The sequence below is a fragment of the Podarcis cretensis genome (genome assembly GCF_951804945.1).
Source record: "Podarcis cretensis genome assembly, chromosome: 2".
Classification (NCBI taxonomy): domain Eukaryota; kingdom Metazoa; phylum Chordata; class Lepidosauria; order Squamata; family Lacertidae; genus Podarcis; species Podarcis cretensis.
The window spans coordinates 99392451-99405023 of record NC_137171.1 but is presented as its reverse complement, the minus strand read 5'-3'; the positions used below and the strand labels follow the sequence as shown (position 1 = coordinate 99405023).

The 12573-nt window shown below is 44.4% G+C and overlaps 1 protein-coding gene across 1 annotated transcript in view; it reads right to left on the bottom strand.

The window, feature by feature from the left end:
• The window catches only part of TAFA4 (TAFA chemokine like family member 4), a 132054-nt gene that overhangs the window by 69301 nt on the left and 50180 nt on the right, over nucleotides 1-12573 (bottom strand). Inside the window, exon 3 of the mRNA XM_079964163.1 lies at nucleotides 10365-10480. Within this exon, the coding sequence (XP_079820289.1) occupies nucleotides 10365-10480 (116 nt within the window). The remainder of the gene's footprint in view (nucleotides 1-10364; nucleotides 10481-12573) is intronic.

The following is a 12573-nucleotide window of genomic DNA, read 5'->3' as shown; positions in this document are numbered from 1 at the left end:
TTCTAGGACAAGGGTAGCCAATAATCTCCATAATCTCAGCCATTGGCAATGCAGGCTAAGGGGCGTTGTGGAGGTTAAGCCTGCTATTGGTGAACTCTGAACTTACATGTACCATGGATGTGATCCAACTTTCTTAGTCCCCAAATACACAAAGAATCTCTTATGTGCAGAGGCAGTTCCATTTTTTTCTATACCAGTAATTATCCACATGTGCAAGGGAGTATCTCATTTTACTCAGCCAGATCCAGATGGCATCCATCCTAGAACTCAGATGTGAAACTGGTGATCTGCTAATGAAATATGTAACTCGTCTCTTAGATCTGTAGCTTCCCTCTTAGATGTGGAAACTACAGACCAGTTAGCTTAAGTCAGCCCTGGGAAAACTGGTGGAAACCACTGTCAGGCATAAAATTACCAAGCACACAGAAAAAGTCTTTGTGAAGTACAATGAGCATGGCTTTTGTAATGCTAAGTCCTGCCTCAATGACCTATTAGAATTCTTTGACAGTGCCCACAAGCATATAGATAGAGGTGATCTGGTTGACATTGCGCATGTAGACTTTCAAAAAGCTTTCGAGAAGGTCCTTCACCCAAGACTCCTGAGTCAGCTTAGCAATCAAGAAATAAGGAGATGAATGGGCAGAGGGGATGGCACCCATGATGCTCGCCCAGAAATCCAAATGTGTTGACAATTGGCAACCTTTGGGTTAGCATGTTCACTATTTTGTGGCATACCCTACAAAGACATATCTGTGTGCCAGCAAGCCAGCCAGTCACAAACAAACACATTAGCCCTTCAGGCCTATAGTAACTTACAAGGTTTGATGGTTGGCTGCCAAGCCATCCATGCTAGTCTTTATTCCATGCCTAAATGCATGAAGGTCCATATAGTTAAAGCCATGGTTTTCCCAGTATTGGTGTATGGAAGTGAGAGCTGGACCATAAAGAAGGCTGATTGCTGAAGAATTGATGCTTTTGAATTCTGGTGCTGGAGGAGACTCTTGAGAGTCCCATGGACTGCAAGAAGATCAAACCTATCCATTCTTAAGGAAATCAGCCCTGAGTGCTCACTGGAAGGACAGATCGTGAAGCTGAGGCTCCAGTACTTTGGCCACCTCATGAGAAGAGAAGACTCCCTGGAAAAGACCCTGATGTTGGGAAAGATTAATGGCACAAGGAGAAGGGGACAACAGAGGACGAGATGGTTGGACAGTGTTCTCGAAGCTACCAACATGAGTTTGACCAAAATGCGGGAGGCAGTGGAAGACAGGAGTGCCTGGCATGCTCTGGTCCATGGGGTCATGAAGAGTCGGACACGACTAAATGACTAAACAACAACAAATGCATGAAATGCCAGTGCATAGGCATAAGTGCTTTTAGTTTAGCTGCAGAAACATCTGCTACATAACTTCTGGATAGGATATCCATCAAAGGGCTGTCTCCCATTACAACAGAGGTAAGAAACATCTAGTCTTCCAGATGATCCTGGACTATAGCTCTCATGGTCCCGGAACTGTGACCATGTTGGCTGGTGCTGATGGGAGTTTGAGTTCAATATAGCCTGAAGAGCCACAGGTTCCCCATCCCTGTCGCTACAGATATCAAGCTCCAATAACAGTGCTGTCCATGTAAACTGATGTGCACTGAGTCAAAGAGGCCTGCATTTCTCCAAGCTTCCCCGGAGAAGTTGTGGAATAGGATCATATTATTTGGGGCGTACGGGTTTGGTTGGTAGGACTTTGGTTCAGTTCACTCACCAGAGGGACAACAGCGTTGGCCATTCATTCGCTGCTTGGGGCTCGATAATTTAGAAGTTCACCCTACTGTTCTATAAGGAATGTTATTCTTTTCCTGATCATTAAGAATCCTGGCCCATGAAAGCTACACATTAATCATCCAATCTGTAATTTGTTTCCAGCTCCCTTGAATACATAAATTCATTCATACAAGAATGCATTTGTAAAGTGCACATTCATGGAGAAACTATACCAGGGGCTATATTTTACATTATAAAAGACCAAATTAACATTGAATTGCTCCCAAAGGAAAGCATACCTATGCATTTAAATTGAAGACTTTGTCAAAACCTATCCTGTGTGTATTACGGTTCCCCATAGTATTTAAAGAAGATAAAACCATGAATTCCCTCCCCTCTCTCTCTCTCTCTCTCTCTCTCTCAAACACACACACACACACACACACCATGTCTGTATTGTTTGGCAACATGCATATTCTCAAGCCAAATATTATATTGTTTAAAAGAGTCCTTTTTGTTCTACTGATGTGCTCTTTTCACTGTCTTACTTGAAGATATTACAGACCTAGCCTTCCACTGTGGCCAGCCTCCGAGGGAGGAGGAAGCAAGGCAATAATACCCATAAATAGAGCACACTGAATAAAACATTAAGACATAAGTGGAGTTAAGTGTAACAAAAGGCTAGAACATATTTGCGCACCATTCATGTCTGACCCATGAAAAGACAAAGGACCCGTCACTCTGATTAGCAAATTGCAGAGTTATGACTTCCATCATTAGATGGAGAGCTCTGTCTCTCCTTGGCAGCCCGTGAATGGTTTTTAGTCTTGCAGAGCCCTCTAGCGGGATCTCAAAGGTTTCTCCCCTTTAAAGAAGGTTTTTTACTTGGGAACAACAATAGTTCTTGACAACCAAGAAAGCAAAGTCCAGGGTTTGTTCAGGCTAGACTGATCCCCTGAACCTTGGATTTTAGTCCTGCATTTAGTAACAGAAGAGCTCTACTGCCTAAAGTCTAAAGACTTCAGGTAGTCAACAACAACAACAACATCAACATTTTTAATTTGTATACCATCTTTCTATCTTACAATACTCAAGGCTGTTTACAAGCTGAAGAAACAAAAAATGTACATCTTATAACAATCTAATGCAATTCAAAAATGTGATAATAAAAAATAACTTTAAAACAAGCAATCTACATCAAAAAGTAACACTCAACAATCATTAGAGTAGTCGTGTGTGTGTGTGTGTGTGTGTGTGTGTGTGTGTGTGTGTGTTTTAAATGCCTTATAAAGGTTATGACTGCTATTGCTCATGAAATATGACATGAAATTGCAGAATGTCATTACCACCTTAAAAAAGAGAAGCAGAAACAGCATTTTCTCCTAGATTTACAAATGAGAGAGATGTGTAGTTATCACGTGGAACTCTTACTTTAAATTAGCTTGAGACTGGTAGTAAGGAGGCGGCTATGAAAAGGCTATGAAATCAAATGCTTGTACTTTTTCTAGATAGTCAGGGGAGGGTGATGGGAAGGTGACATTGACTGCAGCTCAGTCCCCCCCCCCCCCGGCCCTGTAAATGACACATATTTCCTATCTCCAGATGTCAATGTCATGATGTGGTTGTTTGATTAGATGATGAAGGGAGAATTGAGCTATAGGTTCAGGTCCGTTGATGTGCCCTTTATGTCTTGCTGAAGCAGCCCTCCTTCTGTTCCCTGCTTTGAAATCTAAGTATCAAGAACAGGATTCATACCCAACACCTCTCTCTCCAGTTATGTGAATTGATTTTGTGTTGGGGGCTGCGAAGAACGGCCTCATAATGTCGTGGAAACAGTCACTGGGGCTGCACATACACCATACATTTAAGGCACATAACTTTCCCAAAGAATCTTGGGAATTGTAGTTTACCTCTCACAGAACTACAATTCCAAGCACCCTTTAAAAGCTGCAGTTCCCCGGTTTCTTTAAGGGACATCATAGGCTTTAAATATATGATATGTACACAGTTAGAGTTCACTTCAGGCCCTGATCTAACACACTGGAACACTTTGAGAAAGAAGGATCAGTCCTCACCAGATACTACTCAATTATAATTTTTTAAAAGCCCACCAGATTTAGCGCGGAGTTAAGTCTATCTCATCTTGACTTAAGCTCCACAAAGTCAGGAAATTGGAAACTATAGCTAATGCCTTAACAAATACACCCCATTATCAGCAATGCAGTTGTGCAATGTCACAAACTGTGTTTGCTTACAAGTTACCATCTGTGAAGTAGTTCTCAGAAGATCCTAAACTACACTATTTCACAGGGGTCCGTAATATACAGTTATCTCCATCAAAGCAGGACTGTGTTTGCCCCAATCCTAATTGCAAGTGTCCCTGTTCAAACCCCTGAGAAATCCCTCCTACGCATATTAGCTGCAATACTCAGAAGACAATTACAATGTACCAAGCAAGTGTGCTATACAAGTCTGTTGCTGCATCTGTATGGCTATATGCAGCCACAGAACATGTAACTAGAGACCTGTAGCCCTGCGTAATTACAGTCATACAAATCAAAATGTGACTTTTAACATTTTCACTATCACCTCTCTTTACTTGCTGCCTCTAGGCGCACAGTGCAAAAATCCCCAGTTTTCAGAGTTCCTTCCCGTGTCCTCAATGATCTCGCCAACATCATACAATGCCTCCTGCCCTTTCCCTCCGTGATCTGCTTTCCCCCTGCTTCTCAGTCCATAGCCTGCCCTATTCCCTTCCTTCAGCCACCACGCTTCCTAGATTCCCCCTGTCCCTTACCTCCTCTCGATCTTGGGGCCTCTTCTCACTTAACCTTTAGCCACAAGCCTCCCTCATAGCTCAGCACCCACACTTCCTGTCTGCCAATGGCTCTGGGCTCCTCATTTGCAAAGGTTTCATGGTCTTTCAGCATTCTGAACAGTTAGAATGTTGTGAACATTCTGTGACATCACGGCAGCTTAGTCAAGACGGTGCGGACACTCTGAGACAGAAAATGGCAGGTAAACATCAGTCTTCCCTTTTGTTCAAGGGAAGTTTGCTTCAATTGAAGTTTGCTTCAATTTTTCAGAAGGAACAAAATTAACAACGACAACAAGGTATTGCTTGTTATATTCCTTGAGGCTTCCAGAAGCAATTACCTTACGGTCATCTATTTTTCATTCACATAAAGTTGTTGTCACTTCACAAACACTTTAATATTAAGAGGGTGCCTATTGATAGGGCTAAAAATCAATCTTAACCCTACCAAAATAATAATAATAATAGCACAACCCCACATACAAGCAAAGTCTTGAGCGGTAAAAGTTAAAGAATTTGCACTGTGTGTAATGAGCATTCATCTTGCATGCACACAAAAGAGATCATCATCATCTTCCCATCACAGGTATTTCCCCTGGGAATGGATGGAGAATGAATTTTAAAGGGGCGTGATTGAATCCTAGGTTGGAAACGAATTCCAAAGTCAACATGTTTTTGCCACTGCTAATTCTCTTGCATGCTAGAAAAGGCAAACTGAACGGAATTGGAAGACCATGTGGAAACTGAGGTTAACAAGATGGGCTGTGGGGTTGCGGGCCTGCTCAAAAGATGCAAATTAATTTTGCTCATTAACTGTAGCTGGAAATTTTCAAGAAATAAATAGCCACCATCGACTTTTTTGTGGGGGAAGGGGGAGGAAAACGAGACCACGAAGTGACGGCTTTGTGTAAGTTTACACATTCAGACATTGTTCACACACCAATCACCACCTTGTGAAATCGCCAGCAACTTATCACCATGTCGCTGGGCTCCCAGTTGTGGAGTGTTTGTGGATAAAGTAGTAGGTATTCCCGTGCTAATTGATGCCAGCAATTTCATATATTTTTTGTTGCAATGTGATAATAACTGAGGCTCCCAAAAGTTTATTTTTAACATGGAAACTTGCCTCTAAATGAGGTGATTTTGGAAATGGTACCAAAGCAGATGGTACAGATTTTTTATATATATAAAAAACTCAAAACCACCCTAATTAACTGAATGCTGAATTGTCATAAAACTATATGTAAACATGACAAATGTGGAAAAAACGACAGCTTTTGTGCAGCAGCGAAGTTAAGCTCTAAATTATTCTGGGGCCCCCCACTTCTGCAACTGGGATAATGTTTAAAGAAACAGATTTGCATACATTTGCATAGGTTATTTTGGTCCCACCATTTGTTTGGCAGATTTTCACTGCTCAAAGTTTGGGAGTTTTGTTTATTCTTCTCGTTGCCATGGTAACAACAAAGGGTCCCTACACAGGCAGCCACTCTAAACGCACCCCTTCCATACTGCCTAAGCCTATGGAGAATCGTTCCAGGTTTCTCAGAATAACCAGGATGTCAAGACCTTTCCTGTTTTAAGTGGATGTGATCTTATATAAATGGTTTTCTTTCCGTGGTTGGTACCCTGGACTGGAACGCAAACTTGGCTTAGAAATGCAAATTCTCATATGCTGGCCTGGCAGCAGCTCCTCCATTAAGCCACAGCAGTGGTACAGAAGAGATGCAGGGCCAGCCCATTGGCTCTGCTGAGACATAAGATGCTTTTAGCTCCTCCTTACCCTATGCTATTTGCAACCCAGCTGATCCTTTTAAGAACTTTGTGAAGAAGTGTTGCCTGGGCTTGGTTTCTTCCTCCTTCTTCCCTGTCCCCTTTTCCTTTTGTGCCTTGTCTCTTTGATTGTATGTCTAAGGGCAAGGGCTATATTATTATTATTATTATTATTATTATTATTATTATTATTCCTCTGTAAGTTGGCTCTGGGAGCCCTTTTGGCTGAAGAATGGGGTAGCAATGCAGAAAATAATAAATGTGGTGTGGCATAACACTTGTGATGCTTATAAATAGTCAAAAGGTGGTGCTAGAGTGCTATATTCATAGGTAAAGGTATAGGTATAGGTATAGGTATAGGTATAGGTAAAGGGACCCCTGACTGTTAGGTCCAGTCGTGACCGACTCTGGGGTTGCGGCGCTCATCTCGCTTTATTGGCTGAGGGAGCCAGCGTACAGCTTCCGGGTCATGTGACCAGCATGACTAAGCCACTTCTGGTGAACCAGAGCAGCACACGGAAACACCGTTTACCTTCCCGCCGGAGTGGTACCTATTTATCTACTTGAACTTTGACATGCTTTCAAACTGCTAGATCGGCAGGAGCAGGGACAGAGCAACGGGAACTCACCCCGTCACGGGGACTTGAACTGCCAACCTTCTGATCAGCAAGTCCTAGGCTCTGTGGTTTAACCCACAGCGCCACCCGTGTCCCCTTATATTCATAGGTACTACACAGCATTATGTCATAGAACAAGGAACAGGATCCCTCCTCCTTGGGGGCGGAGTGTTTATCGTCAGCATGTTTTTTATGACAAGGATGCAGTTCTAGGGACCCAGGCTGCACTCAGTGTTAACACAAACTAGCATCCAATGGGGTAAGTCCCAGGTTTAATCTCTGCCTGAGGCTCTGGAGAGTCACTGCCTGCCAGAGTAGACAATAGTGGACCAAGCAGGTAAATAGTATGGCCTGATCTAAGAAACCTTCTTACATGAAAAGGCTTTTCAAGGGAGATAATCACTCGAAGGGACATATTTATTGACTTAAGCTAATCATGCCGCTTTGTTGTTGTTTAGTCGTTTAGTCGTGTCCGACTCTTCGTGATCCCATGGACCAGAGCACGCCAGGCACTTCTGTCTTCCACTGCCTCCCGCAGTTTGGTCAGACTCATGTTGGTAGCTTCGAGAACACTATCCAACCATCTCGTCCTCTGTCGTCCCCTTCTCCTTGTGCCCTCCATCTTTCCCAACATCAGGGTCTTTTCCAGGAAGTCTTCTCTTCTCATGAGGTGGCCAAAGTATTGGAGCCTCAGCTTCAGGATCTGTCCTTCCAGTGAGCACTCAGGGCTGATTTCCTTCAGAATGGATGCGTTTGATCTTGCAGTCCATGGGACTCTCAAGAGTCTCCTCCAGCACCATAATTCAAAAGCATCTTTATCCCATATTATCAAACAAGAATGACAACCACTCTGGACTCACGTCTTTGAAGATCAAGGAGATGGAGCGAGTCCCCTGTGAGCAAAAGGCTACAACATTTGGGTTGTTGTTTTTCAGTTTATAGAAAAGACACATAAAGAGGGAGCATGATAGGAGCATATAAAATTATGCGTGGGGTGGAGAAAGTGAAAGAAGAAAAACTTTTCTCTCTCCCTTTTAACTCTAGAACTTGTAGATATCCAAATGAAGCTGAATGATGGGAGATTCAGGGCAGTTGCTTTGCTCACACTGCACACAAACTATAGAATTTGCTCCCACTACCAATATGTACTGGTGATCATCAGCTCAGATGGCTTGAAAAGAGGATTGGACAAATTAATGGAGGAAAAGGTTATTAGTGGCTACTGTGCTTCCACAAAGCGTGTTCTCCATAACAGAGAGCACGTGTTGCGGTGGGGGCCTGCAGCCACCCCACTGTTGTTTGGTTAAAGGCCACGAGCTGTGATTGGGCAAAAGTGTGTTGCTGAGGAGTTTGTTATGTTGCAAGCTGGTGGGAGGGGTCAGAGGGCTTAAATACAGGGCACGCAGCTTGGGGCTTTCTCTTGGGCTGTGTGCACCGGATCACCCGCCTACCCTCCCTGAAAAGGGGGGGTTCATTGCTCTCTGACCTTGCTATGCCTGTCATGGGGTCGTCTGCTTTTGTGGCAGGGGCCTGGTAGGAATTTTGTCCATTTGGCTGATTGGCTGTTGCCATTTGGTTTTTTGCCTACTGCGTAGCAAATCGTCACAACTTATAAGGTTGGCGGTTAGGCGTTGGTTCAAATTGGTTGGTGAAGGAGTAAGTGCCTACCCCTCCAATGGTGGTTAAAGGAATCCAGGGGCTTGCCATCCTTTCGTCCTAGTCCCTGGCATTGGACTTGGGCCGTGCAAGCCCCCTGGGGGCATGAGGATGAGAAATGAGGGACTGATGCCCAGCTTCTTTTCTCCCCAATATTGTTTTCCCTGACTGGCTTCCGCTGGAATCCGGAAGTCAGTTCTGTCCCTGGGGCAAGGACAGATAGTCATAACCAATGCCTAAGCAACCACTCACGTGTGTGTATTTAAATAAAGTTGTGGCCAAATGCATGCCAAAAAACCTTAAACAAAAATTGATGTGTGTGGTGTGAGTTATTGGGGTGACTTGGGGACCTCAACGCACAAATAAGTTCAAACAACAACGAACCTCCAGTGAACATCATCCGAAAGAAAGCGCACTTGGGAAAGTGTTGCACTTTTGGAATTTAGAGCTGTTCAGAATATTGGAGTGAGCACTGCACTTCCTCTCTCTCTCTCTCTCTCACACACACACACACACCATACAAAGGACTTTGAAAAGTCTGTCTTGTTTATTCCCACAACAACCCCTGCAACTCAAGTGAGGCTCAAGGCACTCTTTACCAGTCCACAGGGATTTGAACCCCAGGAAAGGCCAAGCAAACAGAGGGGGAAATACAGAAATCCTGGTGGGGCAGAGCTGCCATGCTACCATCCTGGCAGGTGGGAGTCCCTGTTAATTACTAGGAGTGGCATGGCAGCAGGGAGGTCAGCATGGTGCAAAGGGCAAATGCACCAGCAGAGCCTATCTGGCGCTCCTGGCAGTGTGCTTGTAGAGCAGCCATTTTTTGCCACCTTACCCTGCCTTCTCCTGGTAAGCAACAGCAACCCGCCTACTGGGAAGTGAGCAAAATGGTTCTGTCCTGCCTGGCAAGCACTTATGGCTCAAAGTCTAAAACCTTCTACACCAAATTCTCAGGTGAGCCAAGTAGCTTTCATTTACAGAAAGGGAGCACGCTTCGGCAGGCTGGCGGCTCCCACAGCCCACAGAAGAGACACTGTGGGGAGACACAGTCTTCAATTCAACAGATTTGGGCGTGCATATGATTCTGGCTGAAATCACTAGATTGGTGAGCAAGTGGTCTCAGGAGGTTCCTACCCACTAAACCCTCTCTCAGAAGATTCCATAACCCAGGTAGTGCATCTCCCCCCCCCCCATAACTGATATCTTCATCTGGGAAAACCCAGTCTGTTTTTCACATCCTACAGAGCCTGTCAACTGTGCAGGGCTGTCACAGCCGTTCTAAAAACGGAATTTATTTTGTTAGAGTAATCAGCTTATCACATGAAGGGGAGGAAACTAGCGTGTGAAACATCACTAGTAAGCTATCCTTATTATTTTTTTTCCCCGCCCCCCCCCACCCGACCTACCTTCATTTTCTGTAACAAAAGGGTTTATTTTCTGCTATACAAAACTGAGATCTATTTTGCTTTTGGTTACAAAGGAGAAACAAAGAAAAACACCCCAAACCGGGAAGATGTTTTGAAATCACTTGGGAAACGTTACCATGAACTCTTTTGAAATCTGAGCAATATCTCATCCCTTTCTTTCTTTCTTTTTCCATACACATGTGTTCATAACCTTTCCTGCTCCGATCGCAGTGCAGTGTCAACAGCTTCATCAATTATCCATGGCTAAAAAGTGGACGCTAACATTCAGAGAGTGTTATTAATTGGCCTCGGTGGCGCGTAATGAGTTTAAAAGCTCCTACCTGGGTGCCCCCGGGGATGGTGGCTAGTCGCGGACAACAATTTACAGCACACCATTAACACATATGCCAGGAACAGCCACTGAGACGGAAGCATTGATTTGGCACAGGACCTCATCCTGCAGGCAGCGGGGAAGGGGTGGGGGAAAGGAAGACAATGAGTGAGACGGACAATATAGAATTTGGGAGTAATGTAAAAGAAAAAGGGGAAGCTGCAAAGGCTGGTGACAGACTGGAAATTAATTGGAATGGATTATTAAAAAAAAAAAATACTTAAGGGGATGGAATCACATTTGCACCTAAGCCAAGATCAATTCGCTACCAGCCGTGTCTCATAATAAGAAGGGATTCAGAATAGCAGCTGAGGCTTCCTCCATGTACACAGCTGGAAGGGTCTCTGGGTGTGATTCTGTTCGAAGGGCTGGGCATGGCTCAGCATGAGATCTTTACAACACACACATACAAACAAAATACATGGGATTTCTTTTAAGTAACGTTTTGGAACAGACCATTCAAATCACTGGTCTGCAACGGATCAGCCAAGGCAGCTCAAACCAGCACTGCTATGACTATCTTCTGGGGAAATGAAAGATGACGAAAAGTAGTTTGTGTGTGAGAGAGAGGGGGGAGGTGAGTAACTTGTGGTGGTCTTGATGTGATTGGATCCCAACTCCCATCCATTCCAGCCAGCATAACCAATGGTCAAGGATGATGGAAGCTATAGTCCAAGAACACCTGGAGGGACACCTAACCACTGATGTAGAGAGATACTTTTATTTTTATTTTAGTGGTTGGATTTATGGGTTGGGCATCATTTTCTACTCTATCCTATATTCATCACTTGCAGCGCTGTTTCTTTTCTGCTGCAGTTTGTATTCCGTCAAAAATTATGCTATTCATGTTGATGTCTGCTGTGGAAAAGTTACATAACAGCATAATATATGTAATTTGAGACATAGATTACATAAATTTTGATATTAATCCAACCCATTTCAAGGCAAAGGAAACACAGTGCAGATGGGGGGATGCAATCAATTACACATCACTAATAATAATAACAATAATTTTATTATTTATACCCTGCCCATCTGGCTGCATTGCCCCAGCCACTCTGGGTGGCTTCCAACACATATAAAAACATCATTGGCAGATTGAAAGCAACGGCGGCAGCAGCAGCAAATACTGATCATATTCACTGGGCTGATTTTCAGTCCAGACATGGGACAAACGAGTAAAGATGGGGAATTTGTGCTCCCGTTTCCATTTTCATCTGAATTATCCCTAGTCCTAGGTCTAGAAAACCTGAACAACACTGGTTTTAAATTACAGAAATGATGCCACAGGGAAGAGAGAGGGAAAGAGATTTTAAAAGGACAGAATGGAAATTGTGTAGCATGAAAACATCCAAAGTACCATTGCTCTGGACCCCGGCCAAAGATTGCTGCTTTGCCATCTGGACCTTCTGGCTGAACAGGACACTGGCTTACATCCAAGCAACAATGTGGCCACAATATGAATTAGATATTCCATGGCATGAACCAGAACTATAACCTGTGATGAGTGTGGTGGTGAGATGGGAGGTCAGGCCCCTAGATGGAAGGGGTTGCTGCCTCTTAAGCAGTATCATGCAGTTGAGTGGAGAACATAAATTCTGTGAATCCCAGGAAGTCCCAGCTTTTTCAATCTTTCTGTATGGAGCCAGGGACATAATTTCAGACAGCGCTAACAAGAGCTCAACCCCTCTGCAATGCATTTTAAGGCCAGGACTTAGCATGCAATGCCATAATGGAGGTGCAAGCACCTCTGGACATCTGCAGAGTGCCTTGCCCTCACTGAGTAACTAGGCCATGCACAGGGCTGGCTCCAGGTTTGAAGAAGACCTGGACAAAGTGTCCTCCAGTGGCCATCCTCCTCTGTCAGGACCCTGCTGGACACACCTGGCTGGGGAGGCAACACTAGGCAGCTGAGTCTAGCCAACCTTTCAATTTCCCCAGAGCTCCTCAGAGTGATGCTAGGTTGGGAGCACTGTCAGAAAGGAAAGGAGTGCCAAGACCCAGCCACTTGGTGCAGCTCAGAGTGACAGGCCAGAAAAACAATTAAAGGACTCCCATCAGTTGCTCCAGGGATAGCCCACCCATGAGGCAAAGTGAGGTGACCGCCTCAGGCAGCAGGATCCATGGGGGCAGCAGATCCTGGTGTTGGGGTCTGCCTC